At 44.2% G+C, this 19,420-nt stretch overlaps 1 protein-coding gene across 1 annotated transcript in view; it reads left to right on the forward strand.

The window, feature by feature from the left end:
- LOC139262147 (cysteine-rich and transmembrane domain-containing protein 1-like) overlaps nt 1-12,054 on the forward strand; it is a 45,741-nt gene extending 33,687 nt beyond the window's left edge. Inside the window, exon 3 of the mRNA XM_070877293.1 lies at nt 11,496-12,054. Coding sequence (XP_070733394.1) covers nt 11,496-11,599 — 104 coding nt within the window. The 3' untranslated portion in view covers nt 11,600-12,054. The remainder of the gene's footprint in view (nt 1-11,495) is intronic.
- The last annotated feature ends 7,366 nt before the right edge of the window (nt 12,055-19,420 follow it).

Below are 19,420 nucleotides of genomic sequence, written 5' to 3' on the forward strand. Positions count from 1 at the left end.
ATTGGACTGCACAGCCACCGAAGAACTCATGCTAAGAGTGGAAGCAAGTCTTCCTCAACTCCGAGGGACTGCCAATGATAATGATGACATTACAGGGGTAAATATACTTTAAAAGTACTTCTTTGGCTGAAAAGCACTTTATGGTGTTGTTCGGTCGTGAATGGCATTATATAAATGCACGGGTGTTCTTTCTTTGTGCAATTACAGGATGAGGTTACAATTTGACCACTGTAAGGTGTATTCTTTCCTCCTCCCCCAATAAATTGCTCCATGTTTTCCAAAATTCAGATATAAACATTTTAGATTTGCCAATTTTTTCCTTGGTTACTAAAATTTCTAAATCCAAAAAGGTTTAAACACGAGAAATGTTTTTTTAATTACATATTTCATAAAGTTAATTTTATTCATTGAATTATTGTTTGTCTTTTAGTGCTTTTTTTTCAGGTTAACTTGAAAGCCTCAGCCTCTCCCAAAAGCTTGTACTTAAGGTATTGCCCAGAGCTCTGATGTTGTGAGCTGAGTTTGAATTATGCAATTTGAGCATGTGCAGTGTACCTCATTCTCCAGAATACACAAGTATTGTTCAGTCAGCTGTAATGATGGAATACTTGTCTCTAGCTTCGAGTAGTGTTTGCTCATACTTTGCAAAATTATTTGAAGACAGTATGACAAATTTCAAAAGTTTTATTCAGGTGTGTGTTGGGTGGGGGGGATTTTTCACTTGTAGTTTTTATTTCGGCTCTATAAACTTCAGAAACTGCTTTCGAGAGTATATTTCCTCGTGCTAATGTTTAATTTTCCAAAAAAGTTGAACTTTGAAGCCAACTAATTATCTCTCATTTGGTTCCATTGGAAAATATACATTTCCTAATTGCTAGTTTTTGAGACAGCAATAAAGACGCAGATACTGTATTTCTCCATACTAATGTGATTTTAATAAGTTAAACTTATTAAAGCCTGGGATAGATAATGAGAGAGGGGGAGGAGTGAAACCAGTTGAGAAGACCTCTCTCTCTCTCTTGCTTCCTCCCTGAGATTCAATGATGGGGGTGGAGAGGCAGGGGATGCAGGATTAAAGGCAAGGTGAACAACAACAGAATGGGATGAGGGGAGAATACAAGATTTGAGTATGTAGTTGAGGTAAGGGTCAGGATGAGAGTGAAGAGTTAAAAGAATCAACACAGAAGGGGGCCATTCGGCCCATTGCGGCTGTGCTGGCTCCTTGAAAAAGCTATCCAATTAGTCTCCCTTTCCTGTTCCTTTCCTATAGTCCTAATTTTTCAAGAAGTAACGGAAAGGATGGATGAGAGTAGTGCAGTTGAAGTGCATATGGTTTTTCAAAAGGTATTTGATAAAGTCTTCTCTTAGGCAGTCCCTTGGAGTCGAGGATGACTTGCTTCTATACAAACATGAGTTTAAGGTGGCTGATCAGTCCAATGAGGGATCCACAGACTCTGTCACTGGTGGGGGTAGGTGGTGGTTGAAGGGATGGGTGAGTGGGGTGATTGGTTTGTTGTACGCTCCTTCCGCTATTTGTACTTGACTTCCACGTGCTCCTGACGAAGAGACTCAAAGTGCTCAGCGCTTCACTTTGAGCGGTCATGGGCAGGGATTCCCAAGAGTCGGAAGGGGTGTTACATTTTTTCAAGGAGGCTTTGAGGGTGCCCTCCTGGGGCTCACTTGCCGTGGCGGAGCTCTGATTAGAGTGCCTGTTTCGGGAGTCTTGTATCAGGCCTGCGGACTACGTGGCCCACCCATCGGAGCTGATTGAGCGTGGTCAATGCTTCCATGTTGGGGAGATGTTGTCCTGAGAGGCAGCGTTGGTACTTCTCCAGTGTTTTGAGGTGCCTACTGTACATTGTCCATGTTTCTGAAGCATAAAGGAGGGAAGGAATCACTACTCTGAAGACCATGAGCTTGGTGCTGGGTAAAGTATCCCATAATAGATCCGTTAGCAAAGTTGAAGCCTATGGAATTAAAAGGGCAGTGACTGCATGCATTTGAAATTGGCTAAGGGACAGAAAGCAGAGAGTACTAGTGAACAGTTGTTTGAGAGACTGGAGGAAAGTGTGTAGCTGTGTCCCCAAGGTTTGGTGTTGGGACCACTGCTCTTTTTGATATATGTTAATGACCAGGACTTGGGTATACAAGAAAGAAAGTAAGAAAGTAAAGAAAGACTTGCATTTATATAGCACCTTTTATGACCACCGGATTCTCAAAGCGCTTTACAGCCATTGAAATACTTTTGGAGTGTAGTCACTGTTGTAATGTGGGAAACTTGCACACAGCAAACTCCCACAAACAGCAATGTGATAATGACCAGATAATCTGCTTTTTTTGTTGTTGATTGAGGGATAAATATTGGCCAGGACACTGGGGATAACTCCCGTGCTCCTCTTCGAAATAGTGCCATGGGATTTTTTACGTCCACCTGGGAGAAGGCCAATTTCAGTTGGATGAGAACGGATCTGGCCTGGGAAAAATGGAATCAAAGATTATCAGGCAAAATTGTAATGGAACAATGGGCTGCCTTTAAATAGGAAATAGTTCGGGTACAGTCGAGGTACATTCCCATGAGGGGGAAAGGTAAGGCAACTAAAGTCGGAACTCCCTGGATGACAAAGCAGATAGAGAATATGATGAAGTAGAAAAAGAGTGCGTGTGACAGATGTCCGGTTGCAAATACATCTGAGAATCGTGCTTGTACATAAAGGTCAGAGGAGAAGTGAAAAAGAATATGAGGAGGTATGAGAATAGAATGGCAGCCAACATAAAAGATAATCCAAAAGTCTTCTATAGGCTTATAAATAGTAAAATAGCATAATTTCAAAATTTGCAGATGACACAAAACTTGGAAATGTATTAAACAGTGAAAAGGGTGGTAACAGACTACAGAAGGGCATAGACAGATTGATGAAATTTAACACGTGTGAAGTGATTGATTTTAGTAAGAATGAGAGGCAATATAAACTAAATGGCACAATTTTAGAGAGTGCAGGAACAAACACATGAAAGTGTACGTACACAAATCTTTGAAGGTGGCAGGACAAGTTGAGAAGACTGTTTAAAAAGACATATGGCATCCTTGGCTTTATAAATAGAGACATAGATTACAAAAGCAAGGAAGTTATGATAAATCTTTTATAAAACCCTGATGAGTCCCAGCTGGAGTATTGTGGCCAATTCTGGGCACCACACTTCAGGAAGGATGTCAAGGCCTTCGAGGGGATACAGAGGAGATTTACTAGAATAGTACCAGGGATGATTTATGTGGAGAGACTCGAGAAACTGGGGTTGTTCTCTTGCAGCAGAAAAGGTTATGGGGAGATTTGATAGAGGTGTTCAAATTCACAGTGATTTGATAGAGTAAATAAAGAGAAGCTGTTTCCGCTGGCAGAAGGGTCGTTAACCAGAGGACGCAGATTTAAAATAATTGGCAAAAGAACCAGAGGTGACATGAGGGAAAAAAATATGCAGTGAACGCCTATGATCTGGAATGCACTGTCTACAAGGATGGTGGAAGTTTCAATATCTTTCAATGGGGAATTGGATAAATACTTGATAAGTAAAAAAAAAATTGCTGGACTATACTAAGAGAGCGGGGAGTGGGCCTAATTGGAAAGCTCTCTAAAGAGTAGGCATGATGTGCTGAATGGCCTTGTTCTGTGCTATATATATTCAATTGGTGGAAGGTGAAGGAGCAGGGGATGTGATGGGAACCAGGAAATAGGGAGAAGCACGAGTGAGAATGGAATGGAAAGGGAGCTGCTGGGAGCCACATTCCCTGCAAACTCTGCCCCAACCCCCCCCCAAACATTCCAAATGCAGTCTGTAGCCATTGGTGGCTCCTATACCTATCCACCATCTCCCATCTAAAAGAAAGAAGAAAAAGGCAGAATAGGACAGAGAGAAGTAAAAAGAGATGGGAGGGGGAGAGAGATAAAAGCAGAGAAGACACAACAATGCAGTAACATGATGACAGAGATCATATTTTCTGACTTATCGTGTGCAATTCCACAGGAGTTTGTATATAGTTTTGAAATTGGCCTGGGGGACACCACTGTTTATATCCTTCCAGTCTGAACATTTATATAGTGCCTTTCACATCAGGGCATCCCAAAATATTTCACAGCCAATTCATTATTTTTGAAGTATAGCCACTATTTTTAGGCAAATATGGTAACCAAATGATACAAAGAAGGGTCCCACAAAAATCTGCCTTGGTGGTGGTTGAGAGATAGATATTGGCCAGAACACCAGAACTCATCTGTTCTTCACATTATACCATGGGATCTTTTCAGTCCACTTGAATAGGCACATGGTGCCTCAATTGAACATCTAATCCAAAAGACGGCACCTCCAACAATGTAGCAATTCCTCACTTCTGTACTGGTGTTAGCCTGTGTTTAAGTCCTGTGAGCTTCATTGCATCCATTAAGTACTATTCTCTGAAAAGTTGTAATTATTGTTTTGTTCTCTACCTGTTAGTCACTTTGCAAAATAAATCAAATACAAAACTCCAGAAAGCTGGAAATATGACTTAATAAATTTGTCACAATCTACAAGCCTTGAATATCCCAGGGTGTACTTGGGTGTAAGCCTTTTTCATATCTTCTGTAAATCCATTAGTTTCAAACTATGTAGTCATTTTGGCTGCTGTTGTTGTTTGGTTGCCAGATGTTACATATGCAATAAAGGTTCAAACTGAGTACTGTTTAATAAGCAAGGTACAGCCTTGGCTCTGCTTTATTTAGGCCCAAAGTGCCTGACTCTCAAAATGACTGGCCTTTTATACCTGAGCAGCACCATGTGTGTGCTGCTCAGTGGCCTCCAACAATGGCGCCATCTGGTGGCTACAAACAACGTACATACATGACAATACCCCCCCCCCCTCTGAGATCTTATCACAATCTTTCGCAGGTTGAGATGGTCCGGTGCTTTGCGCTCCCGGGTTGATTGTCTCAGTTCGATTCCAGCCTTGGGTGAGTGTGTGGGGTTTGTTGTGGCTGATGGCTGGATGACTGACTTGTTGGGGGTGGCAGTGGCCATGTCAGGAATTGCAAGTCCATTTTTATTGAACAGGTCTGTGATGGAAATTCCGGGTTCACTGATGACACTTGAGTCCTCTGAAGACTGCTGGTAGGTTGGTTGGTCATCGATGGTTTCTTCGTCTAACTGTTGTGGCTCGTCTGTGTGCCTCAGCTTTGTCTGATCCATGTGTTTCCTGCAAGTTTGCCCATTCTTGAGCTTAATAATGAATACTCTGTTGCCCTCCTTGGCCATGACTGCACCAGCGATCCATTTGGGACCCTGACCATAGTTCAACACACATACAGGATCATTAACAGAAATCTCACGTGACACAGTTGCACGATCGTGGTACCCTTGTTGACTTTGTCTTCTGTATTCAACATGATTATTTAAATCCGGGTGTACCAGAGATGGCTTGGTCTTGAGATCTTTTTTTATCATGAGTTCAGCAGGCGAGACCCCTGTGAGTGTGTGGGGTCTTGTCCTGTAACTCAGCAGTATGCAGGACAAGTGGTTCTGCAGTGACCCTTGGGTTACTTTCCTCGTGCTTTGCTTGATAATTTGTATTGTACGTTCAGCTTGCCCGTTGGGCGCAGGCTTGAACGGTGCTGACCTTGCATGTTTTATGCCATTAAGTTTCACAAACTCCTGAAATTCCTGACTGGTGAAGCACGACCCATTGTCGCTCACCACTGTCAGGCAGACCATGTGTCGCGAACATGACATTGAGATTCTCTCTGGTTGCCGTGGATGCGCTGGATGACATAATTGTGCATTCTATCCATTTCGAATAAGCGTCCACCACTAAAAACATTTTGCCCAGGAAGTAACCTGCAAAATCTACATGGATCCTGGACCAAGGTTTGGATGGCCACAACCACAGACTCAGCGGCGATTCCACTGGTGCTTTGCTGAGCTGCATACAAGTGTTGCACTGATGCATGCATGCTTCCAGCTCAATCAATTCCTGGCCACTATACAGGGGACCTGGTGATGGCCTTCATCACTATACCCGGATATGTGCTCTAACTCACGCACGAACTTCTCGCTCTCCCTTTCCTGGGCATTACAACGTGATTGCCCCACAATATGCAATCTGCTTGAATAGGCAGTTCGTCCTTGCGACGAATGTATGGTTTGGCCTCCTCGCACATTTGCTTAGGTATGGCAGACCAATCCCCTTTTGAGGATGCAACCCTTTACCACTGATAAAATCGGGTCCTGACTGGTCCAGGCCTTAACTTGTTGAGCCTTGACGGGTTCCTTCATGCTCAAACGCATCCATGATTAACATTAGATCCGCCTATTTGGGGTGTTCTCTGTGGCGAATGACGTAATCCTAGGCAGATAATGTCAGCGCCCACCTTTGGATGCGGAATGAAGCGTTGGTATTGATACCTTTGCTCTCGGAAAACAATGAAGTGAGCGGCTTGTGATCAGTCTCTAATTCCAACCTCAGACCGAACAGGTATTGATGTATCTTTTTAACACTACACACATGCTAAAGCTGCTTTTTCCACCATGCTGTAGGCTCTTTCTGCTTCAGAAACTTTTGGATGCATACACGACAGGTTGAAGTTTCCCCGACTCATTGGCTTGTTGGAATACGCAACCAATTCCACATTACGATGCGTCACAGGCCAAAACTAAATGTTTACATGGGTCGTAATGTACTAGCAGCTTGTTTGAGCAAAGCAGATTGGTGGCTTTCTCGAAAGCTGTCTTGCGATGCGCCCCACCCAGTTATCGCCTTTTCTCAATAGCATGTGCAGTGGTTCTCGTAAGGTGCTCAATTTAGGTAGGAAGTTACCACAGTAGTTGAGTAGACCCAGGAACGAATGGAGCTCCCGTCACATTCTGCGGCTTGGGCGCATTCTTGATAGCCTTGGTTTTCACGTTCGTAGGTCTGATGCCATCAGCGGCAATTTTCCTCCCATGGAATTCGACCTCTGGTGCCATGAAGACGCACTTCGAGCATTTCAGTCTGAGTCCCACTCTATCCAACCGCAGTAGAACCTCTTTCAGGTTGTTCAGATGTTCCTTGGAGTCACGACCGGTGATAAGGATGTCATCTTGGAACACGACGGTTCTGGGAACTAACTTCAGTAGACTTTCCATATTCCTCTGGCATATTGCTGCAGCCAAGTGAATTCCGAAAGGGCACCTGTGGTAAATAAACAGTCCTTTGTGCGTGTTAATGCACGTAAGTCTCTTCGACGTTGCGACCAGCTCCTGTCATATAGGCCGACATCAAGTCCAGTTTTGTGAACGACTTCACTCTGGCTAGCGTCGCAAACAAGTCATCAGCCTTCGGTAATGGGGTACTGATCTTGTTTCGAAACCCTGTTGATCGTAGCCTTGTAGTCTCCACAGATTCTGACTGTGCCATCACTTTTCAGCACAGGAACAATGGGGCTGGCCCATTCATTAAATTCAACCGGTGATATGATCCCTTCACGCTGGAGTTTGTCCAGTTTAATTTTGACCACCTCCCTATCATACGGCAATGATGGCCGGGTCTTGCATCTGAGTCCATGTGGATCTGCACCTTGGCTCCCGTGAAGTTGCCGATACCCGGTTCGAACAACGAGGGGAACTTGCTCAATATTTGGGCACATGTATCTTCCTCCGATGATGACGCCTTTGTCGTTCCAGTCGCATCTGATTTTCTCCAAACAGCTCCTGCCGAGCAGCGTTGGGCCATTATCTGGAACAATCCACAGCGATAACTCGTGAACCGCACTGTTATGACACACTCATTTTTGCACTACCAATTGCCTTTCTCAGTTCTTTGGTGCTTTGGTGTACGTGCACAGCTTGGCATTAACAGGGCTCAGCCTGGGCCTCACAGTCTTAGTATCCCACAGCTTATAAAATGCCCCCTCATTCATGATCGATTAACTCTCCCTCGGTATCCGGCTAAACTTCACATTAATCAGAATTGGTTTACTCTTGGTTATGAAGGAGTACAGTCCATACACTTCCTCCTCTGGCATCTCTGATTGCGTATCCGGATCCGCACTAGTCTGACTCTCATCCTCCACGTGGTGTGTCGCAGCTCGCTTGCTCATCTGCGGACACTTGCGCTGGAGATGCCCCACTCTCAGACAGCCTTTGCAACTATATTGTTTAAATCGGCACTACTGGTACCGATGATTTCCCCCACAATGCCAACACTGATGTCAGATACATTCCCGTTGGTGGACTTTGGGCAGCCACAGGTTTCGCAAATGCAGCCGGATAGGCCCTGCCATGTACCGCTCTGCCGAACGTCGAATCAATCGCATTTACAGTACTTGCCGAGGTTCGGTTCTTCACTATTTGCTTTAGACTCCTGACCATCATCATACATTGAGTGATCTGAATGGCCCTTTTTAAATCCAACTCCTCCACCGCCAGAAGTTTGCGCAGGATCACCTAGTGGTTGATACCGATAACAAAAGTCCCGCAGCATGTCTGCCAACACCGTCCCGAATTTGCACAGTTCTGTTAGACGTTTCAGGTTGGCAACGAATTCCGCCACACTCTGGCCCTCTGATCGAACGTGTATATAAAACCTGTATCTCGAGATGATGATGCCGTCATCTGGCTTGAGGTGCTCCTGTACCAGTGTACACAACTCCCAGTACGTTTTCTCTGTTGGATCACTAGATTGGATGAGTAGATTCTTTATCAGACCGTAGATCTTTGAACCGCACACAGTGAGGAAGATGGCCCGGCGCTGATTTGCATCGTCTACCCCCTTCATTCTGTTCGAAGTACTGGTTCAAATGGCTCACAAAGTCTGCCCAATCTTCTCCCTCTACGAATCGCTCTCAAAATCCAATCGTGCTCATTTTGCAAACTAATATATTCTCGTCGCCAAATGTTATGTATGCAATAAAGGTTCAAACTGAGTACTGTTTAACTAAGCAAGGTACAATTTAGGCTCTGCTTTATTTAGGCTCAAAGTGCCTGACTCTCAAAATGGCTGGCCTCTTATACCTGAGCAGCACCATGTGCGTGCTGCTCAGTGGCCTCCAACAATGACGCCATCTGGTGGCTACAACCAGAATGTACATACATGACACCAGAAATCATAGAATGGTTACAGCACAGAAGGCGGCCATTCGGCCTGTCAAGCCCATGCCGACTCTCTGCTAGTCCCACTCCCCATAGCCCTGTCATTTTTTTTTCCTTCAGATACTTATCCAACTTCCTTTCTGAAAAATAAAATTTAGTCTGCCTCCACCACCCTTTCTGGCAGTGCATTCCAGATCTTAACCACTTGCTGTGTTACATTGTCTTTGGTTCTTTTGCCAATCACTTTAAATCTGTGACCTCTGGTTCTTGGCCCTTCTGTCAATGGGAACAGTTTCTATCTACTCTGTCCAGACCCCCTCATGATTTTGAACACCTCCATCAAATATCCTCTCAATCTTCTCTGCTCCAAGGAGAACAACCCCAGCTTCTCCAATCTATCAACTGAAGTGTCTCGTCCCTGGTATCATTCTCGTAAATCTTTTCTGCACCTTCTCTAAGGCCTTCACATCCTTCCTAAAGAATGGTGCCCAGAATTGGACACACTACTCCAGTTGGGGTCAAACCAGTGTTTTATAAAGGTTCATCATTTCCACACTTTTTTTGTACTCTTTTAGACCTTTTATTTATGAAGCCCAGAATCCCGCAAGTCTTTTTAACTGCTTTCTTAATCTGCCCTGCCACCTTCAACAACTTATGCACACATAAGCCCAGGTCTCTCTGTTCGTGCACCCCTTTTAGGATTGTTCTATTTAGTTTACATGTCCTCTACTCATTCTACCAAAATGCATCGCTTCACATTTTTCTGCGTTAAGTTTCATCTGCCATGTGTCTGCCCGTTTCACCTTCCTGTCGTCCTGAAGTCCATTACTCTCTTTATTATAGTTACAAGTTTTGTGTCATCTGAAAATTATTAAATTGTGCCCTGTACACCCATGTCCAAATCATTAATATATATTAAGAAAAGCAGTGGTCCTAGAACCAACCCCTGGGGAACACCACTGTATATCTTCCACCAGTCTGAAAAATAGCCGTTCACCACTACTCTTTCCTGTCCCTTAGCCAATTTCGTATTCAGACTGCCACTGTCCTTTTTTTATTTCATGGGCTTCAATTTTGCTGGCAAGCCTTTTGTGTGGCACTTTGTCGAACGCCTTTTGGAAATACATGTACACTATATCAACCGCATTACCTTCATCAACTCTCTCGGTTCCCTCATCAAAAAAATTCGATCAAGTTGATTAAACATGATTTGCCTTTAACATCCGTGCTGGCTTTTCTTAATTTATTCATCCCTATCGAAGTGATAATATTGTCCCTGATGATGATGATGTCTTTCATTAATTAGGCATTCAGATTCTGCTGTTGAATCCTTGGGAGGCTTGCTCCAGAATTTAGAATGGTCCCCTCTTATCAAATTATTCAAATGATTGTGGGTGATTAGTGGCTTAAAACTGGACATTTACCAACTAAATAGTGGATACCTGCAGCACCTTGTTTTTTCCCCCCCATATTTAAGCAATACAACATTTGGAACTGAAATGCAATATTTAAATGAAGTCTGCAAATATTTCAGTTTAAAAATGCCAATTGATAGAATTTACAGCACAGAAACAGGCCTTTCGGCCCAACCATTCTATTGTGGTGTTTATGCTCCTCACGAGCCTCCTCCCACTCTATTTACTCATCTCCCCTTATCAACATATTATTCTATTCTTTTCTCCCTCATGTACATAGCATAGATCTATTAAAGGGAAGTTAGTTATTTGCCTCAACCACTCCATATGGTAGTGAGTTCCATATTCTCACCACGCTTTGAGTAGAGATTTCTCCTGAATTCCTTATTGGATTTATTAGCGATTATCTTATTTATGCCCCCTAGTTTTAGATTGCCCATAAATGGAAACATCTCTGACTATCAAGCCCCTTCATAATTTTAAACATCTCTATCAGGTCACATCTCAGTCTTCTCTTTTCTTGAGAGGTACGATGATAGTGTCGAGAGAAAAGAGTCCCAGTCTTTCCTGATGGTTATAACCTTCAGTTCTGGTACCATCTTGTAATATGGAGACCAGGACTGTGCACAGTACTGTGCGGTCTAACCAAGGCTCGATATAAATGCAAGTTGTTGCTGCATAGGCTTAACATAACTTCTCTGCTTTTGAATTCTATTCCTCTAGAAATGAACCCCTGTGCTTCGTTTACACATTTTTATGGTTTTGTTAGCCTGCAGTGCTACTTTTAATGGTTTGTGTATATGTATCCCTAGATCTCTTTGTGCCTGTACCCCATTTAGACTCTTATTTAACAAGGAGTAGGTGGTCTCTCTCTCCCTCTTACCAAAATGCAAGATTTCTCTCTCTTTATTTTTAAAGCGTTGGATGAGAAGGTGAAAGGGTCACTCCAGACTTTATTTTCATCTGCTAAACTATTTTTCATTGCAGTTTACGTTGTAGAAGATCGCAGAAGGGATGACACTGGAGATACATGCTTGACAGCGTGTTGGACTGCCCTCTGCTGCTGTTGCCTTTGGGATATGTTGACCTAAAATCCCGCAACTACATGGAAATCTCCCACGTACCAGATCTCCCTACTGCTGGACCTTCAAATCGAAGCTCGAATACCAACTTGCTGTTTTTTTTTCCAAAAGGCGCCTGTTAAAGATTTCTGTTTGTTGGTCACATAATGCCACTAGCTTAGTAATTAAATTAACTGGATGGCAAGTTCTGTCAATGTGGCGCAATGTCTTATGATGAATAAATAAAGAGCAAATGTTAATTTATGCAGATAAACTTTTTTAACGTGCTAAAAGTTCCAAAGGATTCAATTTGATACTTATGAAAGTAGGTGCAATTAACTTCTGTTTCTGTCTATTATGTAAAATTAGTCCTAATCTTGAATTGCTAGAAATGGAGAAAGTAAAGTAACAAATTGCCATGTTTTAGTTTACTATACCACTGGAACTGTATATTCCACATTAAAGACACAGCTTTTCAATCACGACTTGTTGAATAAAGTGAATTTATGCATCAGTACTGTGATTGTCCTTTGCCACTTAAGCACATCAAGAACAACTGTTGAGCTTAGAAGGGCAAAGGTGCATATAATCCGGAGCACAAAATCAAGAGACTTTGTCATTGAACTTTTAGGGTTTGCTCCTCTGTAAATGGACCTCCTGCTGTCTATGATGTAAAAGCTGCAACCTCTTAAATATTTTCCACTAAAGATATCTCCTGTCCCTGGGACTTACCAAATACTGGTTCTTAAAAAGTGCCCTCTGCACATTTGCTCAGCTCCAAGCCACTCCAAAATACTGAGTATTAGCATCCAATTCATTGCTTCAGGCTCCAAATCAAGTAACTAGGTTTATTTGCAATATTTGTATAATGAAGTATTTATGAGAAAACACCATTCTTACACACTGGCTGCAATAAACATAAGAACATGAGTAGGAGCAGGAGAAGACCATTTGGCCCCTCGAGCCTGCTCTGCCATTCAATAAGATAATGGCTGATCTGATCTTGGCCTCAACTCCACTTCCCTGCCTGCTCCCCATAACCCTTGACTCCACAGTTCTCTGGGGTCGAGAATTCCACCTCAGAAGAAATTCCTCCTCACTCTGTTAAATGGGTCGATCCCTTATTCTGAAACTATGCCTCCTAATTCTAGATTTCCCCCAGGAGGGGAAACATCTTTTCTGCATCTACCCTAGCAAGCCCCCTCAGAATCTTACATGTTTCAATAAAATCACCTCTCATTCATCTAAATGCCAATGAGTATAGGCTCAATCTTAAGATAATCCCTTCATCTCAGGAATCAACCTAGTGAACCATCTGAGCTGCCGCCAATGCAAGTATATCCCTCTGTAGTTAAGACCAAAACTGTACTCTGTTAATTTGTGCCCTGTTTAGCGCCCCGGGGCGCAAAAACGATATTTTTTTGGCGTGAAACGAAGCGCACAAGATTTTGCACTTGGATGGAACATTTGGCAATAGTTTTGCAGCGACGCTAAAACTTAGCGTCCGCTCACTGTTTTCACCGTTTGGATGACTTAAATCTTTGTGCAACGCTGTGCTAGTGCCCTGGGTAGAACTTTCGAGCATATTGCCCAATTTAGTGTATGTCCGGGAAACTGCCAGCAAAAAGCAATCTCATCCCGGGCGCACCAGGTGCTAACTGCGCCATCTTGGCAACAGAGGAGAAAGTCAGAGTTCTGAGTGATTAAAAGCATTGGGAGAAGAATGCTGCATTACTGCATACTTTTCATTGTGAAGTTTGAGAGTAAAAACCAACTATAAAAAGACATTTTAGAAGATGGGGGCTATACTATGTCAGACATTATTCCTGGCTGCTATATTTAAACGGTGTCAAGTTGCAAGACGGCTTATTGATAATTTTGAACATAATCGAAGAGGCACAGATGGATGGGGAGGAGGCCTTACCCTCTTCAAAGACTTTACAGGGAATATCGCTCATACCTGTAGCTCTCTGAGGCACAGTGTGTTAGAAGGCTGCGCTTCCGAAAAGAAGTGCTGACAGATAGGCTAGCTCATACAGGCAGACCTACAACCTACCAGCGGCACCAGGACTGCATGCCCGTTGAAGTGAAGGTGACTGCGACACTTGCCTTCTATGCCTCCGGCTCCTTTCAGGCAGCAGCGGGGACATATGCTGCATCTTGCAGCATGCTACACATTGCTGCATTCGCCAGGTGATTACTGCACTGTATATGCAGGATGGAATTCATAAACTTCCAATGACTAAGGAGGCCCAAAATGAGAGGACTATAGGTTTTGGACAATTTGCTGGTTTCATAGAAACATAGAAAATATGTGCAGGAGTAGGCCATTCGGCCCTTCTAGCCTGCACCGCCATTCAATGAGTTCATGGCTGAACATGCAACTTCAGTACCCCATTCCTGCTTTCTCGCCATACCCCTTGATCCCCCTCGTAGTAAGGACTTCATCTAACTCCTTTTTGAATATATTTAGTGAATTGGCCTCAACAACTTTCTGTGGTAGAGAATTCCACAGGTTCACCAATCTCTGGGTGAAGACGTTTCTCCTCATCTCGGTCCTAAGTGGCTTACCCCTTATCCTTAGACTGTGACCCCTAGTTCTAGACTTCCCCAACATTGGGAACATTCTTCCTGCATCGAACCTGTCTAAACCCATCAGAATTTTAAACGTTTCTATGAGGTCCCCTCTCATTCTTCTGAACTCCAGTGAATACAAGCCCAGTTGATCCAGTCTTTCTTGATATGTCAGTCCCGCCATCCCGGGAATCAGTTTGGTGAACCTTCGCTGCACTCCCTCAATAGCAAGAATGTCCTTCCTCAGGTTAGGAGACCAAAACTGTACACAATACTCCAGGTGTGGCCTCACCAAGGCCCTGTACAACTGTAGCAACACCTCCCTGCCCCTGTACTCAAATCCCCTCGCTATGAAGGCCAACATGCCATTTGCTTTCTTAACCACCTGCATGCCAACCTTCAATTACTGATGCACCATGACACCCAGGTCTCGTTGCACCTCCCCTTTTCCTAATCTGTCACTATTCAGATAATAGTCTGTCTCTCTGTTTTTACCACCAAAATGGATAACCTTACATTTATCCACATTATACTTCATCTGCCATGCATTTGCCCACTCAGCTAACCTAACCAAGTCACTCTGCAGCCTCATAGCATCCTCGCAGCTCACACTGCCACCCAACTTAGTGTCATCCGCAAATTTGGAGATACTACATTTAATTCCCTTGTCTAAATCATTAATGTACAGTGTAAACAGCTGGGGCCCCCAGCACAGAACCTTGCGGTACCTCACTAGTCACTGCCTGCCATTCTGAAAAGTCCCCATTTACTCCTACTCTTTGCTTCCTGTCTGACAACCAGTTCTCAATCCATGTCAGCACACTACTCCCAATCCCATGTGCTTTAACTTTGCACACTAATCTCTTGTGTGGGACCTTGTCGAAAGCCTTCTGAAAGTCCAAATATACCACATCAACTGGTTCTCCCTTGTCCACTCTACTGGAAACATTCTCAAAAAATTCCAGAAGATTTGTCAAGCATGATTTCCCTTTCACAAATCCATGCTGACTTGGACCTATCAATCATGTCACCTCTTTCCAAATGCGCTGCTATGACATCCTTAATAATTGATTCCATCATTTTACCCACTACCGATGTCAGGCTGACCGGTCTATAATTCCGTGTTTTCTCTCTTTTTTTTTTTAAAAGTGGGGTTACATTGGCTACCCTCCACTCGATAGGAACTGATCCAGAGTCAATGGAATATTGGAAAATGACTGTCAATACATCCGCTATTTCCAAGGCCACCTCCTTAAGTACTCTGGGATGCAGTCCATCAGGCCCTGGGGATTTATCGGCCTTCAATCCCATCAATTTCCCCGACACAATTTCCCGACTAATAAGGATTTCCCTCAGTTCATCCTCCTTACTAGACCCTCTGACCCCTTTTATATCCGGAAGGTTGTTTGTGTCCTCCTTAGTGAATACCGAACCAAAGTACTTGTTCAATTGGTCCGCTATTTCTTTGTTCCTCGTTATGACTTCCCCTGATTCTGACTGCAGGGGACCTACGTTTGTCTTTACATATCTATAGAAACTTTTGCAATCCATCTTAATGTTCCCTGCAAGCTTCTTCTCGTACTCCATTTTCCCTGCCCTAATCAAACCCTTTGTCTTCCTCTGCTGAGTTCTAAATTTCTCCCAGTCCCTGGGTTCGCTGCTATTTCTGGCCAATTTGTATTTCCCCAAGGTTCAGGATACCCTTGATTGTACGCATATTGCCCTGCGAGCACCTTTACACAATCCAGAGATTTACCGAAAGGGATTCCACTCCATGAACGTACAGATCGTCTGCAACCATACTCAGCGCATCAGGGCAGTCAATGCCCAATATCCAGGAAGCATCCATGATGCTTTCATTTTGTGTGAGAGCAGTGTCTCACGCATGTTCCAGTATCAACCACAAGGCCATAGCTGGATGCTCGGGAACAAAGGTTACGGCATCGCCACCTGGATCGTGACACAGCCCCCCCTCTCCTCCGGAACCCTCAGACAGAAGCATCGCTATAATGAAAGTCATTTAGCCACACACCTCATTGAACAGACAATTGAAGTACTCAAGCAGCGCTTCTGATACCTGGACCACTCTGGAGGCTGCCTGCAATATTCCCCTTAAGCAGGTCTGAGTTCATTGTGGTGTGCTGTATGCTATACAACTTAGCCATCATGGGGGGACAGGATTTGACAATTGGGATTGCAGGACCACCTCTGGAGAGAGGGGAGGATGAGGATGAGGAAGAGCAGCCTGGTGAGGAACCTATGCCACCACCACCACCACCCTCACCACAACCACAGGGGAGGCATCATGGAAATTTCACTGCTGCAAAAGCCTTACATCAGCAGCTCATAATTGAACACTTTGCTTGAAGAGTGAATGGCATGTTTGACCGTTGTCTGGCCTCTATCCCAAAATGTTGACTATTCTCCCAATAATTCTGCAAATGAGAGACTACACAGGAATAGTTAAGGTGAACAAAAGAATTTATGAAATATTGCAAATTATGTTAAGTTATAAAAGTTTACAAACGTTGAAACTTTAATAAAATAAACACAAATTGTGATTCAACAACAACATTATAACCGCTGCCCCTTACCCTTATCCCCTTCCCTTGTCTGCTCCTCGTACCCAAAGTGGCACCACCATGGCATGCAGTAATGTTGTCAGAGCGCTGCTGTGTTGATGGGAGAGACAATGGAGACACCTCCTGGGGAGACACTGGATGAGCTCGTGACATGGAAGGCCCGACTTCTGACTGGTGGGCCTTTTCATCGGCGTCGCCAGTCATAGGTGGTTTGGATGTTATACTGGGGAACTCTGAAAGGCTGCTCGCCACACACTCCAGGACTCCAGTGTGACAGTTGGAGGCCACCAGCCTTGAGTGGACAGTGATGGCCTCGCAGGTTTCGCAGTTCGCACCGACAATCTGCGACCCTATCTCCGTTATAGTTACAGTGAGATTCTCGATGGTTGCGGGAATCTTACCCATGACATCAAGGAGCGGACAGGTGAGCTGGATGCCCTCCCTGGACAGTCCCACCATGTCCAGTTCCGCGTCTGCCTGTCTGTCAGCAGACCGACTATACCGACACACCTTCCGGAGAAATGGCCAGTGGAAAAAGAGGTGTAGAGTGTATCTGCCCCCCTCCCCCCCTGGAGTCAGCTGCTCTGTCGTCAACTCTTCCTCCTCCTCCTCCACATGATGAGCTGAAGTGGGGGGTTGATCCAAGTGATGCGGCACCTGTGACTGGTCATCTGGAAGTAGAAAGCAACAGACGAGTGGTTAGCAGCAGGGGAGGGGGCAGGGTGATATGAGGAAGGTCACACAATACAGGCTCATTTGAAGGACTGCTGCTACTCCATTATATCTAGTCCAGAGACACTACATCATATTGCCAAAACCCAGCCCAGGTAGTATGCAGGACTTACCCTCAATATGCAAGCGGGGGTCAGTGCCACCACTGGCAATTGCCCGACCTGAGATGCCAATGAGGCCTGCCACTCGCTCCTCCAGATCTGAAAGTGGCAGGGTCTGAGATGGACCGCCGCCTGTTCGCACCAGTTCGCGGCTGTTATGGGACTTCTTTGCCTGCAAAGATGAAAATGGGAATGGTTACCAGAGGGTCCATCTGCTCTTGTGGCACACATAGATAGCCACCAAAGCACTTCTACCATACTGTCTGAATGTAACACAGTCCTCTGTTTAATAGCCTTGGAAGTTGCACATGATTAATCAGGAGGACATCGAAGCCCAGAAACATCTTATGAGATCTGAGAGAGCAATCTTAATAATGTGTATAGATCATTCATGGCAAATGGGGTGCCACTCTAAGCCTACCTATGTGGCATGCATTTCAAAGTGCTGAGAGAGAGCAAGAGTATAAGAACAAATAGTGTCAGATTTATAATTTAAGTAATAAAGGAGTGCATCAATAAAAATTGTACTCGCTCTAAAGACTCTCGAAAGATCATTAAACTTTTTCCGGCACTGCTTCCCATTCCTGGCCACTGTCCGAGACAGAGACCGCCTCAGCAATCGCCCTCCAGATTCTGTTAAAAATGGATGGCAGGGGTCTAGATCCACTCTCCTGTGCAGTTCCTGCCATCTCCTCTCCACAGCTCCTGTGAAAATCGTCTGGCACGCTGTCTGCTGTCCTCCTCCTCCATCATCTTCAAAATCAAATAATAAAATTGTTGATTGAGCTCTGGGTGTACTGCACATGCGCGTGACCGCGCCCTGCATTAGCATTTGCGATTGGACAGCAGATTAAAAGTGTGGGAATACTAAAAAATTAGCGCAGGTGCAGAATGAACGATTTTTTTTGGCCGGAACTTTCGGCTTTGGCACACAAATTCTGTGGTGCACCGCCGGAGTTAGCATTAACGCCCATCGTGAACTTTCATTTGGTGAAAGTTGCGCGCTCTGGCGCTAACATTTTGATTTTGCCACGAATTGCGCCCAGATACGGGTGAAATCACAAAAAGCCGAAAATCCAGCCCCAGGTGTGGTCTCACCCACGCCCTGTATAGATGTAGCAAGACTTCCTACTTTTAGACTCTATCCCCCTTGCAATAAAGGCCAACATTCCTTTGCCTTCCTAATTACTTGCTGTACCTGCATGCTAATCTTTCGTGTTTCATGTGCAAGGACCCCCACATCCCTCTGTACCGCAGAATTTTGTAGTCTCCATTTAAATAATTGCTTTTTTATTCCTACCAAAGTGGATAACCTCACATTTTTCTAAATTATACTCCATCTGCCAAATTGTTGTCCACTCACTTAACCTATCTATATCCCTTTTCAGATTCTTTGGGTCCCTCTCACTTCTTGCTTTCCCACCTATCTTTGTATCATCAGCAAATTTGGTTGCCGTACACTCGATCCCTTCATCCAAGTCATTAATATAGATTGTAAATAGTTGCCAGGTAGGGTTGCCAACTCTGGATATATCTCTGGAGGTTTGATCACGTGGTATGTTCACACAATGTTTGATCATGTGACATTTTGGGATGGAGAGCAAGGAGAGTGAGAGACCAAATCCTAATGATCCAGAGTTTGGGAGAGGAAAGCAACTTGGGTAAGAATAGGAACCTGAAAATCATTGCTGCCAGAAGTTCAGGAATAAAGATACGATTCTATACTGAGACACATCCCCTCCTCTCTCCCTTCAGGGATTAAGCCTCTTCTACGTCTCAGCACTGAAATACTCCACCAGAGATAAAATATGTCCTATCGCACAGAGCAGCCTGTGTAGGATTGAAAAGGGGAAAGTGCAGAA

Source organism: Pristiophorus japonicus, chromosome 4 (assembly GCF_044704955.1).
Source record: "Pristiophorus japonicus isolate sPriJap1 chromosome 4, sPriJap1.hap1, whole genome shotgun sequence".
Classification (NCBI taxonomy): Eukaryota; Metazoa; Chordata; class Chondrichthyes; family Pristiophoridae; genus Pristiophorus; species Pristiophorus japonicus.